Genomic DNA, 15,350 nt, shown 5'->3' on the forward strand with positions numbered 1-15,350 from the left:
AATTAAATAAACTATCATTTGTGGAGTATATGATAGTTTAAACTCCTATACTACCTAAATAATTCTAATCTTCTTTTGCAGTCTTTAACATATATCATTAATTAGAATTCCTAATTAGGAAATTTATCTTTTTTTTAATGAGCAATTCCATTTTAAGTAATTCGGGTATATGCAGGCATCGAAGTTAGGTTTAAAGTATAGAACTCAATTACTTAAAGTAGTAGTAGTAATTTAATATATATATCTGCAACTAACCCCTTGTAAATATGTTACCTTATTTGATTAATATATGACTATGATATAGCAATTTACAGAGTTGGTGTGTTGCAAGACACGCGTGTGTAATAATAATTAATATTATCAGTGAACTTCGCTAAATGTAGGTTGAACCTGTCATTTGATTTCCCCGTAAATTTTCATAAGCGAAATTAACCTATGTTTGATCCAAGGGAATGGGTGTAATGATTTTTCAACTTCAGAACCCTTCTCTATATCCAGATCTGTGTGGTTAATAGGTATATCTGTTATAGTAGTTTGGTTCCCTTAGTATGGGTGAAGATTGCTTATGTGCACTACCAAAGAAAATTACACCACTGAGAATTTTTCTATAGGGAATCAATGTAGAACCAATGTAAGGCTAACTAATAGGATCATTAAATGTATCAATTAAGATGCTACCGTCTAGATCTATATATTCTCGATCGTATAACCTCAATCAATCATCAGTGAGGTATCTTTTCAAAAATGCGTCCAAGAAACTAGAGCTTTATAACCAGAAACAAGAACAAAAGAAGAAAGACAAGAATGATATAGATCACGAACCTTTCCACCATGAATATTCTATACGACCAGATACATATGCTTTCAAAGTGATCAATGATATAGGTAGAAAGTCTTCCAGTTCTAAGGATGTACAAGAACCTACGTCCCATCCATTCCAACGTGAAAGTGTCTACACTTCAAAAAGAGGAGGATTCAATTTGATCGAATTCATATATCGATATACTACCAATTATCCATTTGGTGATAAATCTCCTCAAATGGTCTATAATGAATATCCTAGAACAAATTCTGAAACTGCAGCTCGATTAAAGATTCGTCCAAAAGGTGTGAAAATGACAACCGCAAATTTCATTGAAGATTCACTTTATAATCCTAATTATGGATACTTTTCTCGAGAAGTCAATATCTATCAACCTGACAAGCCATTCGATTATAATAATATAGAAGATATAGATGATTTCATGGAGAACTGGAATCAATCATATAAGAAATATGACAATTCATTGGAATCTGCTCCAAAGCAATATCAAAATAAGAATACTGGTGTGACTAAAGTTGATCCTAACGCACCACCACCATTACCACCCTCGAAAGATGCTTTAACGTCTAAATTCGTTCAACGAGCTCAATTAATTCATAAACAAGATACCGCAGCTGCAATGGCCTCTAGTAAAGGGGTTAATAAAACGAGAAGATCATTACAATTATGGCATACTCCTACCGAATTATTCCAACCTTATTATGGTGAAGCTATTGCCAGACATATATTAGTGAATTATAAATTGAATGGAAGTTATCCATATGAAGATTTGATTATCTATGAGATGGGAGGAGGTAATGGGACTTTAATGTGTAATATTTTAAATTTCATCAGAAAGCATCAACCGGATGTTTATGATAGAACTCAATATAAGATCATTGAGATTTCAAGTCAGTTGGCATTAAAGCAAGTGAAAAGTGCATTGAATAATAAATTAATCAAGAATGGATTGGATACTACTAAAGTTGAAATCATCAACAAATCGATCTTTAAATGGGATAAAGTTATTCTTGAGCCTTGTTTTTTCCTTGCTTTAGAAGTGTTTGATAATTTCGCTCATGATGTGGTACGTTATGATAATACCACTGGTGAACCATATGAAGGCCAAGTTTTGATTGATAAGAATGGCGATTTCTTTGAATTCTTCACTCCTGAATTAAGTTATTATACAAATGCTTATTTACAATTACGTGAACATGGAGATTATTCAGTATTAAAGGAATCCAATAGATTAGCAGGTAGATTAGAAACTTTCAAGAGTTTGATTCCATTCTTAACTGATAAAGATAAAATCCATCCTTTATTACATTCATCTTTGAAATTAAGATGGCAAAATTCATTATTCCCATTCAAAGATAATCTTACCCCACCCGAATTTATTCCAACACGATTATTACAATTCTTTCAAATTTTAAAACATAAATTCCCTAATCATTCCTTACTTTGTTCTGATTTCCATTACTTACCCAAAGTTATTAAAGGTAGTTACAATGGACCTGTAGTTCAAACTGTGGTACAAGATAAGACTGTTGATGTCAGTACTTATATGTGTCATCAAGGATACTTTGATATCATGTTTGCTACCGATTTTGGGATTGCTGCTGATTTATATCGTCAAGTAACAGGTAAGATTCCTAAAGTTGAATCCCATAAACAGTATTTAGAACAATGGGCTGATACCGATGCTACTACCACTAAAGCAGGTGAGAATCCAATGTTGGATTTTTATAAGAATGTTAGTTTTATGCTGAGTTGATTATGAGGTATACACAATCCCTTTTTGTAAATAGATAAATTATAGCCCTACATGTACAATATAAAGTCATACCAGTTTTAAAAGTAATAATACACATATGTATTTGAAAAGACTTACTCTATAATACAATATACACCGTTCAAAAAAAATGTCAAAAATGTCAAAACAATAAGAAAATGACAATAACTAGAAATCAGATCAAAATAAAATAAAAAAAAAAAATGCAACAAGAAACCCAAAATACGAAATATGCAAAAAAATTAAACCCAATAAAAAACTTTAAAAAATTCAAAGATGTTAACTAACTATCGATTAACATCTTTTCCCTCTCTGAATCTTCGATTTTTATTCTTTTAGTTTCAAACGTATTATATTCTTCTAATGATTCTTCAATAGTAGACTGGGAACTTGTCTTTGTTACTTCAAAACTACCCGAACTATCAATTTCGGGTTCAGATTGAGTTTGAGTCACGGCTTGGCCTTGAGCTTGAGAATGAATTTCTTCAGCTCCTGCTACCCATTCTTCAGCTTTAACCAATTGATCATTTAATACATTGGTTAATTTCCCTATCATATCAAGAGATTCTTTAGCGAATAATATTATCCTATCATTGGCTTGTTTGGCAGATTCACTGCTGGTGATGGTGCTTTGTTGGAAAGCATTAGGTAAATTCAATATTATATCTCTGATGGTTGTTTTTAATTCATTATCTTCAGAAGCATTACTTGGAGTTGGAGATAAAGCTTCAGGATTTAAGGATGATGGTTTGAAATTAGATATTAAACGAATAATCTTTTTCACAGTAGTGACGATTTCAGTTTTGGTTTGAATAGCTTCAGAATTAACTAATTCAGTAGGTTGAAGTATAGGAGATTGTTGTTGTTGATATTCTTTTTCACGTTCTGATTTAACATATTCTTCACGTTCACTCACTTTTTGTTGTAAAAAGTTAACTTTACTATTGATACTTTCATTAGCCAATCTCAAAATATGTAAACAGAATTGAATTCTATTCTTGGTTTCAAGTGATACAGATAATGGGTTTGTATTGGCATTACCCGAGAATCTTCTTCTTTTCTTAGTATTTTGAGCTTCACTATTAATAGATGTAAGAGAAGCCAATGAAGTGGTAGAACTTGAATTGGAATGGACAGCAGCAGCAGCTTTCTTTAACAGTCTTTGATGTCTACTATTAAGATTATCTTCAATTTTTGATACCACAGGTATAGCAGTTTTTTCGACAATTTCAGCCGCATAACCAAATGAGGCATAATTTCTCTTGGTATGTTCATAATATTTAACAGCATGGGTCACAATAGGATGTTTAGAAACTTGATTAACTTTAGTAACTAATGGATGTTGAGGAGTTGGAGAAGTGGTAGGGTCGGAGTTTGGAGGGGTAACACTTCTATTTAATTGAGTTAAAGCTTCAGCCGCAGAGACTAAATCTTCATCATTATTATTTTTGGACCCATTAGTGGAAGGTCTTAACTGAGGAGAATTAGGATGACTAACGAATCTAGGAACAGTCTTGGCTACATTTGCTTGAGAATGTTCATATGCTGGGGGAGGTGATGGTGATAATGAAGGAGATGATGCAATCGATTGAGCCTGAGGAGTATTCATAGATAATTTACGCTTAAAGTCAGCGTTATTGATCTCTGACATGATTGAATCGAGGTAATAAGTTGTTTAAATCAGGGATAAATATGACAATTCCACGTTCACAAGATAACAGTAAGATCTGTGATGTAAATGAATAAAGGTTGATATAGGGTATTATTATCACTTCTGGGACTAACCAAGTAGAACTAAATCTGAATAAAACGTCTGAATCAAAAGAAAAACAACAAATGATGAAGATGATCAGTTGAAATGATTTACTAACTAACTCCCACCCTTGATCATTTAATTGGTAAACCTTCATTTATATATATAGAAATTTATAAATTTATAAATTTTGGGTATTTTTGAGTCTGGTCGTGTCCTGAGGTCAAACAATTTGTATGATGAAGTCTGCGTTACCTGCATGTGATAAAACTCCATTTTAAGCCAAATTTACGGTTTAAAAATTAAATCATATTCAAAATAAATAGTGAAAAGCTACAAATTCAAGTGGAGTAAATGTGGTAATTTACTCCAAACCAATATCATATGCAATTAAGATTTATTTGTTTTATGTAATAATATATTATTTTTATAGCAGATGAATCAATTTCGTGTCTAGTTGTTGTATAACTTTAATAATAATGATGATGATGATGATGATGATGATGATAGAATTATCAAATGATTGTTTTGTTTTCATTTTGAATCATACTTCATCAGTCCAACATGGTTATGGTTAAACTTTTGAGTCAATAGCAATTATTATCAATCTTTCGTTTAAATCTATTTGTTCTCCTTTATTATTTTTTATCTTCGATCTAGCCGCATAGAAAGAAATAAAAAAAATTATTATTATTATATGAACCCCTATGATAAACTTGGAGTAGTAGACATTTGAATAAAACTTGAACTTCCATACTTTTTCTCCTCGCTTTCGATTTGTAAATGTGAAACCCATCCTCTTTCTGGTATAAAGATTCGTTTTAATTTCTTCATATTATGATCAAATCTTGGTAAGTCTTCATATCGTAAACGTGGATTTGATTCATTTATTTCATTAATTTTAATACTAAGATCTTCAGGTGATAATGTAGATCCTGAGGTTGATAACGGCTCCGATTTAACAGTTGTAATAAAGTTCTCATTTTCACAGTTAACTTTTTTACTTAGAAAATCTTTAAGTTTATCTCTACCCTCGGGTGTTGCAATATCAAAATTAATTTTATTACTGCGGTTTCCGTTAAGATTTTCATTTTCATAACTAGGTTTAATCGTATCAAAGGAGATTTCATCACCATTTTTCGCAACATTCAATTTAGATATTGATGAACTAATAGTACTGTTATCATCCAATTGAGTTGAGTTTATGGTATGTACTCTTAATGTAGAAGACTGTTTAACAATTTTGTCATCTAAATCATAATAATCGGTAGTGGAGTCGAATAAATCTGGTGATGTGATCTTCAATTCTGAAATCGGAGTTGCAGTCGTTAGTTCGCTAGTAGGAGGAACAACCGAGTTTAATTCAGACTCTGCATTAGAATTCAAATTGATATCCGAGCTAAACTTTATATTTTCATTATCTATTCCACTACTATTTTTCGTATTAGTCTTAAAATCATAAAAGGATTTGAATGTATTATAATATGAATTATCAGGTGTATTTCTTGGAACCAACATCCCTTTACTATTTGTTGGCTTATAATAATAACCAGTATTACTTAACATTTTAAATTCATTTTTCAATTCTAAGAATAAAACAGCTAACATTTCAACATCTGAAATTAAATCTTCTTCTCTACTAAATTTAATTTTCATGTTTCTGATTTCAGATTTAACAGTTTGATTTAAATTATTAACAAATCCAACTAAGTTGGTTAATCTTTCGTGATTATTTTCAATAGTAATTTGATAATTTTCATACATTCTGTCCAACCCTTTAATCTTTTCCAGTTGTTGCTTTATAAATGATTCCATCTTATTCCTAGTAATCCGATGACTGTAAATGATTAATCCAAATGATAAACCATAAACAATTACCACTAACAACAGTGGTAGCGACGAGCTTTTAGATTCGATTTTAAATTGTTCAATCAGATCCCAGAAATCAACTTGATTGAAACATGTTTGAGTATTCAAAAGCATTTCCATGTCATTGGAGATTAAAGCTGATGTATCCAAACAACTATAAATGTCAAGGTTAGTACAATATTATCATCAAAACGGATCATCATACGGTCTTATTTACCTTTCTAATTGAACGCGAATAGCTGAACTAAGCTTTGGCCTTAATTCATCAATCAATGATCCCTTATAGTTCTTTAAACATTGTGATCCATCTTTAGTATCACTACATTGGATTAACTTTTGAAAAGATGATGATCTAAACACTGATTTGACTTGATTCCCTTCCATGTTCTCATCTTGAAATGGTCCTCCCTGGAGCCATATTTTAAATAATCCTAACGATAACAAAATAAGCCCTCCGTTAATGACATATCTATATACAATGGAACGAGCTTTCTTCGACTTACTTCTCTCTATTAACATTATCTTTGATTGATTTGATGTATTGACTTACCTTCCCATGGTTGGACAGTAAACGCTATTCAGAGAATTATTTTGACCGTCATAAATTTTCGCAGCTGTTTTGGTGAGATTTAAAATCTATATGCAATTTTTTTTATTTAATATACAAAACTAAAAATAAATAATTCTAAATCATCTAACTATGTGCAAAATACTGAGTCTAGAGAATATATTTACTCTTCTTTAGTGTGTTGTTGAGCGTATTGGGTAGCCTTGGCTCTAACACGAATGACCATCTTTTCATCACTCTTTTCTTGTTCAAATGATAACCATTTACTGAAGAAGAATTTGGCTTGTTTACGTGAGATCTTTTTAGCTAAGACTCTTTCGAATAACTCTTCAACCTTGGCTTTTTCATCATTCTTGATTTCTTGATCAATGTAGACATTCCATAAATCAATACGTTTTGGAGCATCAGTAACTAACCCTTCAAATAATGATCTACCTTGTTCAGCATCTCCTTTAACAAATTCTAATTGGGCGAATTTTCTAACCACTTCAATATGATCTCTTTTTGGTAAGACTTGAAGTGATCTAGCTAAAGTTTCACGAGTAGCATCACGGTCTTCGCGGTCTAATAAGAATGAACCGAATTGAACCCATACAGCAACCATCTTACCGAACTTCTTAGTCATGGTCTTATATAATGCTTTAGCTTTATCGAATTTTTCTGACATGGTGTAAATACCAACTAATTTTTGATGAGCAACAAATGAATCCAAGTATTGAGCAGCACGTTTGAAGACTTCTTCTAAGGATTCATCAGTACCAAAAGTGTTTTCCAAGTTTAGTAAAGCAACCCAAATATTCATTTTTTCTTGTTCTTCACGATAATTAATGGTTTTCAATGCTCTTTCACCAATTTCTCTAGCTTTATCGATTTCACTAAGTTGTAATTGGAAAGACATATAGTTCATCCATAAAATAGATGAATTTGGATTACCGATTAAGAGACGTTCAAAATCAGAAATAGATTGTGGAGCACGAGTATTTAAATCAGCTGTTTTATCTTCAACATGTCTTTGTACTTTCTTACTCTTTTTCTTTTCTTGAGTGAAATCTTCTTCGTCAGAGGATGATTCATCAGCTTCAACTTGGTCTAAAATAGATGCAGTCCAATCGAAACCATTGGTGGATAATCCACTTGATTTAACAGCTCCAACTGATTCTTCTTCTTCATTTTCATCATCACTTATATCACTATCATCATTAGCAAAGTTAGCTTCATCAAGAACTTCGTCATCCTCATCTTCATTATCTTCAGCATCGGATTCTTCTTCATCGTCGTCATCTTCATTATCAGCATCTTCCATTTCGACATCATCTTGATCATCGGCACTCTTTTCAGTGAAGTAAGAGGCTTTCATACCTAAGGATAATTGTTTCTTTTCTTGATCAACTGATAAAATCTTTACTTTAACACGATCACCTTCACCAAATAAGGAAGAGGCATTTTCAACAACAGTATCAGCAATTTCAGAACGATGACATAAACCAGTGATATTGAGAGTACCATCTAATTTAACAAAGACACCGAAATCAGTAACACGTTTAACTGAACCTTCATATATTTGACCACCTTCTAAGTCTTCAAATCTCTTTAAATAGTTCAAATCACCATTAACTTCGGTTTCTTTTAAAGTTATTAAAATACGACCTTCTTCTTTACAGGCAGATATTTTACCAATCACATGTTGATGTGGTTTGAAGAATTTTTTCCAATCCTTCAAATATGAATCTGATAAATCTGATACTCTTGCTAAGGCATGGATTGATCTTCCTAAGGAAACGTAAACACCATTATTAGCAACGTTTTTAACAAAACCCTTGACAACATCTCCTCTCTTTAAGTCTGAAATAGAATTAATAACCTTATCAACAGCTTCTGAGGTTCTTAAGGAGACAGCAACCTTATCAGCAGCTGTATCGATATCTAAAACTGTAGCAGTAGCAAAATCATTAGGAGTGAAGACAGATTCCAATCTATCAGCGTAATTGTTTAAGGCATCAGTGATGTAAGCGGAAGCAACAACGTTGTTACCTAATTCAACTAATACATAACTATCTCTGACCTTTAATATTCTTGATGGGTACTTTTGCCCAACTTTAAGATCAGCAATAGAAGAAACAACATCACTTCTGGCACTTAATACAACAACTTGATGTTCGTTGTCAATTTCCTTAACAACAGCCTTAAGAGCACTACCGATTGGTAATTTATTATCTAAATCAGAAAATGAATCAACTTCACTTGGTAATTCCATAAGTGAAATTCTACCTTTAACTGATGGTGTAATTGAAGCCCAGACAAACCCTCTAGATAAATTGTTAACATAAACGGTGTATTCTGAACCAACTGAAATACTTGATAAACTTAAATCTGAGGTTTCTTTCTTAAGAATAGATAATTCTAAAATGATATTTTTATTTGATTTACGATGAGTGATTGGTAAAAATCTGTGATTCTTGGCATCATGGAAACCTAATACTTTAACATCTATAATATCACCTTTATGGTATTGTGATAATGGTTGTTTTTTATCTTTAATTTCATTCCAGGAATTGAAACATTGAGTAATATCAACACGACCTTGTAAGTTATCAGCTAATTGAACATTTAATTGAGTTCCCTTAACTGATTTGACAAAAGCCTTTGTGAGGACACCCGGAGCATAATCACTGATTGTAGCTTTAGTAGAGTCGATTGGATTTACGGTAGCTTCTGAATCATCTGAACCTGAAGTATCTTTTAATGATAACAAAAATCTTTTATTATCTTCATCGACTCTTATAACGTGACAAGAAATAGATTGATATTTGTAAAACTTCGTAGATAAATCTTCATTTTGATTTTCTGTGGCATATTTAGCTAAAACCAAACCAGTTAATTTACCAGCAAAAGAAATGAATAAACCCATATTAGTAACAGATTTAATAAACCCTCTTAACATTCTGCTATCTGATTTAATATCTTTGAAGTAAGCTGGTACAAGACCTTGCTTAGAAGCTTCGATTAATGATTTTTTAGCGGACACAATAACAGTTCTAGCTTTCAAATCTTTTTCTAAAACAAGAACTTCTAATTTGTCAGATATTGGTAATCTCTTTAATAAAGCTCTATTTTGTTCAAAATTACCATCAGATAAATGACCAGCAAAAATAACCCCACGTAAATTAGTACCTTCTAATTCCACAATAACAGAATCTTTAGTCTTTTCAACAACAGAAACTTGGATTAAAGATTTACCTGGAGTCAATTCATCAATACTATTCTTTTGGGTTGAAGTTAATTCTGATGATTGTCTTAAAGTAACAATAACTCTTCTTTGATCTTCTTTAACATCTAAGATTTTAACAATAACAGTTTGTCCTAACTTTAAGTAATCACTTGCTTTATCAACAAAAGTTTCAGAGATTTCATTTTTTGGTAAAAATGCTTTTAAAGTACCAAATAATGAGACAATGGCACCATTATGAACGAATTTTTCAACAGTAGCTGGTGATTTTAAACCTTTTTTGGCACCTTCGAATGATGAAATGACTTCTTCATCTTCAATATTAACTAAAGATTTCTTAAATGTAACAATTAAATTCTTTCCTTTCTTATGTAAAACTCTACCTCTTGTTTTGCTACCTTGTTTAAATTTACGTTCTGGATACACTAATCTCACATCAGACATATGAATACTAGGAACAAAACCTTCGAACCCTTCTTCGGCTTTGACGATAATACCACCATTCTCTGGTAAAACTTTAACGATTTCAAATGAAAGTAATGAACCATCTGGTATATCTGTTGAATGTAAGAATTTGGCATTAACAACTTCTGGTTGTAAGGTTAATACTAATAAATTATCAATAGTATTGTAGCCAAGAACTCTAGCTTTATGGGTCGTACCTTTAGTATATTCAACATCTAATGATTTTGAACTATCTATTCTAGAGTTATGGATTTGTCCAAATAAAGTAGTTGAACCAAAACTGGCAAATAAATAATTTGGATCAGAACCAGCAATTTTGATTTCATCTATAACGTGACCAATTGGGAATGCTTCTAATGGACTTTCAACTGGTGATAAAGAAACAAGGTGAGGTAATGTGGATAACATAAGCTTTTTGGATCCTGCTTTAGGAATTACAGCAATAATTCTTGCTTTTATACTGTTACCTATGGTATATTTATGTTTCAAAGCTGGAAGATCGAAAACTTGTAAGTGTGATAAATTGATGGTACCATCGACTAAACCAAAAACCTTAGTAACCAAACCATTTTTAGTAATATCGGAAATTAAGGCATCAACGATAATACCTGGTTGAATGGCATCGATAGATGATATGGAACTGACTGAAGTTTTCTTTAAATTTTGAATTGGTTTTAAAGTAAGTGATCTGGTTGATGGTTGAGCAACAATAGTAGTTAATAATACCAGACCAACGATTAAATCTGCTAATTCAATGTCTGTGCTGTTATTAATTTCTTTATTAGATATGAAACCTGTTAAACCTGATTTACCAGTATTCAATATTATACCGTGATCTTCAATAGACTTTATTGAACATTGAATGATATTACCTATGGTTAAGTCTTCAGTTTCCAATTGGTTGTTAACTACTTCAGGTTCTATGGAAAATTGAACTTTCTTTTTCTTAGAATCATTTGCTTCAACTACTTTCGCTTTTAACCATTGTCCAATTCTGAATAAATTTTTCAATTCTGGAACTTCTTTGGTCTTTAAAGTAGCAGTCTTGATGACGGCATCTTCATTGTCACTTTGTTCTTCTTCACTTTCTTCTTCTGATTCTTCATCTAACTTTTCTAACTGTTTTGAAATTTCTTCTGAAACAGCAGTAATTGGAATGTACCCAACTAAGTTATCCCCAATAGCTAATGTAACATCAAGTTTTCCAATATTGGTTACTTGTCCAAGTACATAGGATCCAGGTATAATATTCTTAAAGTTGAAGTTTTCTATTTGAACAGAAGATTCTTCGGTAGTATCTTCCACTTTAGCACTCTTCTTTTTCTTTGATTTCTTGCTTGGTTGACTAGAAGGATCATTACTTGATCTCTTAGAAGCATTGGATGCTTCAAAAAGAACGTCCTTAGTAGCTTCATTTGAGATTTCTTTCACTTCTAAAGGAGTCAAAGCAGTAGCTCCTCCTCTAGGGAATGCAACTTCACTACTACTTATTACCGATCTAGAGTCAGACATCTTTGCTTAAGTCTTTTCTAAAAAACTGATTTTACCATTAAAGTTCATTTGCAATTTTTTAAAAAAAAATTCCTACTCATCGTGAGTTTTACATCTCACAAAAAAAAAAAAAAAAATTGAAATAAAATGGTCACGTGCCGGATCATTTGGCTGAAAAAAAGAATAAACTGAGAAAGCTACCAATTTAAATCTAAATCTGCAAAAAGATAGATGATTTGTTTAGAGGTTTGAATTTATTTTATTATTAGCAAAATATTAATTATTGATACACTTGTATTTAGATTAAGGAAGGATTCTTCTATCAGTAGGGTCCGCTTTCCTTTGTTGCATGATTACCTTTGCATTCTCTGGTCCATTTTTTCTTATTAGCTTTGAATAGAATAAACCACACGCATTACATAATGTTCTGCTTCCGTCAGGACCACTTCTCCACTCTGGGGTATTATCAGCACCACAATGGTTACAAGTAATGATTCTTTCTCTAATACTCAAATCAGGATTTAATCCACCTTGATCGATTTTTTCTTGATGACCTTCGACGATTAGAGCAGGAGCAGTAATTCTCATATCCATAAGTTCACCACCAACACTAATACTCCTTTCATGGATTGCCTTCTTTCTCTTCTTTGTGGGACTCGCTGGACTCGCCGAGACTGATTCCCTCATACTAGAAGAACCTTCAACAACACCACCTAAAATTGGACGTGATCCAATTGACTCAAGCATATGATCTTTCATTTCCTGTAACAGACTTTTTAGCAGATCACACTTGCTAAGTGCAGTATCTACTTCCCCAACTGAAAACGATCTAAAAATTTTATCAAATTCCTGCTTAGCAGCAAAACTACCTTGTAATGTAACATCCTTTGCGATCGATTCATTCATGGTATTATACAAGCCACTATATGTTTTACCAAAGTTTTCAAGATCAGTTATACATTCAAAAGTTCTACGTAATGTGTTATAAACATCAGCTGGTTTTTCAACATTAGGTCTTCCAAAAGTGAGCTGAGTGCTTGGTCTTTTGTACACTGGTGTAGAAGATGGTGGTGTTTCTCTTGTTAATGCCACTCCTTGAGCAGCGGGATATTTGTAATCAAAAGGATAAGGATAACTTTCATCTCTACTGTGGTGGATTCTTGTATGTGAATATCCTTGAGGCGAATTATAGATATATGGTGGATTGGAAATTGATACCTGGGGGCTATGGTTTTTTGATTGTAACGATAAATTGGAATCTTGTGAATGGTGACGCGTTAGGGACGAATCTGCTCTTTGTGATGTTTGATACAATACTTCAAAGGAAGGCAAAGGCAAATTATTGGTCGGCTTCGAAGGAGAGCTTTCTTTGCTTGTTGTATCCATCATCACTGAGTGTATTAGTAGCAAATGTTCATTAGTATTTGAAGAACTTTTCTGGGAATATATTTTGATTTGAATCATTTTTTTAAGCTAGCCATCTCGGTTTATATCTTGGTGAAATCTTTTTAGATGCTTATGCAAAACTTGAATAGTTTTTGATTGTATCTTTAATAATCTGGGAAACTATTGTATTATTAAAATCTAATTCACAGTAAGTGCAAATTACTGTGAGTTGGCGCAAATCCTAAAATAGGATAGCGCAACGTTATATGCATTCTTAGACTTATTCTTTCCCAAATCAATCTCAAAGTTTCTTTTTATTACCCCTAAGTCTAAGTTTAGGTTGTTCTTGTATCACTATGGTACCATCTCTTACATCTTGAGGCTCATCCTTAAATTTATCCTGACTATCAAGGAAAAACATTAAATCTGTGACCTGTTCATTTAACGCCTTATTTTCCTGTTCAAGCTGCTTGATTTTTGATTGAGAATCCTCATTTGATTTGACAAGATAATCCACTTTGGCCGAAAGCGCATTATTTATCGTATTCGATGTACTTAATTCTTTGTAAATACTATTAAGCTTTGCATCCTTTTGTGAAATCTTTTCTCTCAAACTAGGAACAATTTGGTCAGTTAAATTTGCAATTTTCTCAGTTAATTTTTCAACTGTAGTTTCTAAATCAACTGGCTTAGATCCCCTCCTTGATTTGGGAGCATCATGCTCTTCTAATAATGATTCATAATAGTCTCTCTGCGATGCCAACTGACTAACAAGAAGCTGAGAATATTCAAAGCCTAATTCGTCAACTTTTTCCTCCGCTTTTTCTGAATTTGAGTTTTTATCAGGTAACTCCACTAATTTCCCATCTGACTCATTTGTCACTAACCTATGTACATAATTATCACCTGCATAATCCCACACTCTTGAGGTGTTAACTTCCATGGCAAAACAATGACCTGTATCAATAAAATGTTTGAGCGAATGTTTACCATCGGCATATCTACTACACCCAACGTTACCACAAATAAGACAAATCCATAAATTTTCATTATCAGTACAATCAAAACATGTTTCCGGTACTTCCTGTTCAATGGCGCTACTTCGACGTCTTGGTAAAGCTATTTGCAGCAATCTCCTTACTGTTCTTCGTACTTTTAAATTTGAAAAATTATTTGAATAACGACAAATGGGGCAAGTATCATCCTTCCATTTTGATAGACATTGACAATGAAAGGTATGCTGACATGGAATTGTAAGCAAACCTGTCACTGTTGCATCCATTCTTTCAAGACAAACGGGACATGATGGAAGTTCCATTAATGGCTTTTCTGTAGATATAAGTGAGAACCCCTTAGAATTTGGACTGTTGGGTAATGAAGGAGCAGGAGATGTGAAAGGATCTTGTAATAAAAATGGAATAAGTGTATTCTCTCTGTCATCAAGTTGATTGTCCAGATGTTCAACCTGTACTCCTTTAACATAAACAACATGACATGTTTCTGGTTCCATTGAATTGAACATCTTCCCATTGAAGTTATGATGAAACTCTGCTGCTTTAATAATATCCATAAATTTGATTAATACTAAGAATCGATTTGGTTTATCACTTTTCAATATCCGAATATGTGAAATATGCTTCATATTTGACTCTCCTATAAATCCTAATAGATCTGTGGCAGTAAAATAGGTTGGAACAGCCACGACTGCCACCATCGTATCATCACCAGAGATGAGTTCTGTTGGATGATCCAGTATATTAAAAGACGATATCTCTCCATCCTCATCTTCTAACTCTCTATATAGTCTTATAATACCTTTTCCAAGCAGCTGTGCCTTCAAGGGTTCTAAGTCATTACCCATTTTCGTCAAATCGATGACTGTAACTTCAATATCGGAATAGCGATAATCTGAGATTGAATTCTTATCTTCTTTATCAGGAAATTCAATAGTTATTAGATACGAATCCGTACCTATCATTATTTAGAGACTTAATG

At 32.4% G+C, this 15,350-nt stretch overlaps 6 protein-coding genes across 6 annotated transcripts; 1 reads left to right on the plus strand and 5 right to left on the minus strand. All coding sequences in view use genetic code 12, as the record gives it.

Annotated features, from left to right (window-relative positions):
- Positions 1-225: 225 nt before the first annotated feature.
- DFJ63DRAFT_5799 (uncharacterized protein) lies at positions 226-2,730 on the plus strand. The gene has a single exon (XM_064908947.1). The coding sequence runs from the start codon at positions 672-674 to the stop codon at positions 2,577-2,579; it is 1,908 nt and encodes a 635-aa protein (XP_064764329.1). The 5' UTR covers positions 226-671; the 3' UTR covers positions 2,580-2,730.
- Positions 2,730-4,651, minus strand: OPI1 (transcriptional regulator). Its single transcript, XM_064908969.1, has one exon. The coding sequence runs from the start codon at positions 4,246-4,248 to the stop codon at positions 2,881-2,883; it is 1,368 nt and encodes a 455-aa protein (XP_064764330.1). The 5' UTR covers positions 4,249-4,651; the 3' UTR covers positions 2,730-2,880.
- Positions 4,652-4,829: 178 nt separating this feature from the next.
- On the minus strand, positions 4,830-6,603 carry DFJ63DRAFT_338932 (uncharacterized protein; the record flags this gene model as incomplete). The annotated part of the gene is made up of 2 exons (XM_064908705.1): positions 4,830-6,373; positions 6,437-6,603. The coding sequence occupies 2 exons, from the start codon at positions 6,601-6,603 to the stop codon at positions 5,056-5,058; spliced, it is 1,485 nt and encodes a 494-aa protein (XP_064764331.1). The 3' UTR covers positions 4,830-5,055.
- A 347-nt stretch (positions 6,604-6,950) lies between these two features.
- Positions 6,951-11,990, minus strand: DFJ63DRAFT_282319 (uncharacterized protein; the record flags this gene model as incomplete). Its single annotated transcript, XM_064904639.1, has 1 exon — positions 6,951-11,990. One exon carries the CDS (start codon positions 11,988-11,990, stop codon positions 6,951-6,953), a length of 5,040 nt encoding a protein of 1,679 aa, XP_064764332.1.
- Positions 11,991-12,272: 282 nt separating this feature from the next.
- On the minus strand, positions 12,273-13,433 carry DFJ63DRAFT_310161 (uncharacterized protein; the record flags this gene model as incomplete). The annotated part of the gene is made up of 1 exon (XM_064905546.1): positions 12,273-13,433. The coding sequence occupies one exon, from the start codon at positions 13,431-13,433 to the stop codon at positions 12,273-12,275; it is 1,161 nt and encodes a 386-aa protein (XP_064764333.1).
- A 223-nt stretch (positions 13,434-13,656) lies between these two features.
- Positions 13,657-15,333, minus strand: DFJ63DRAFT_310162 (uncharacterized protein; the record flags this gene model as incomplete). Its single annotated transcript, XM_064905547.1, has 1 exon — positions 13,657-15,333. The coding sequence occupies one exon, from the start codon at positions 15,331-15,333 to the stop codon at positions 13,657-13,659; it is 1,677 nt and encodes a 558-aa protein (XP_064764334.1).
- Positions 15,334-15,350: the final 17 nt, after the last annotated feature.

This window comes from Scheffersomyces coipomensis, assembly GCF_036884675.1.
Source record: "Scheffersomyces coipomensis strain NRRL Y-17651 chromosome Unknown DFJ63scaffold_1, whole genome shotgun sequence".
Taxonomy (NCBI): domain Eukaryota; kingdom Fungi; phylum Ascomycota; class Pichiomycetes; order Serinales; family Debaryomycetaceae; genus Scheffersomyces; species Scheffersomyces coipomensis.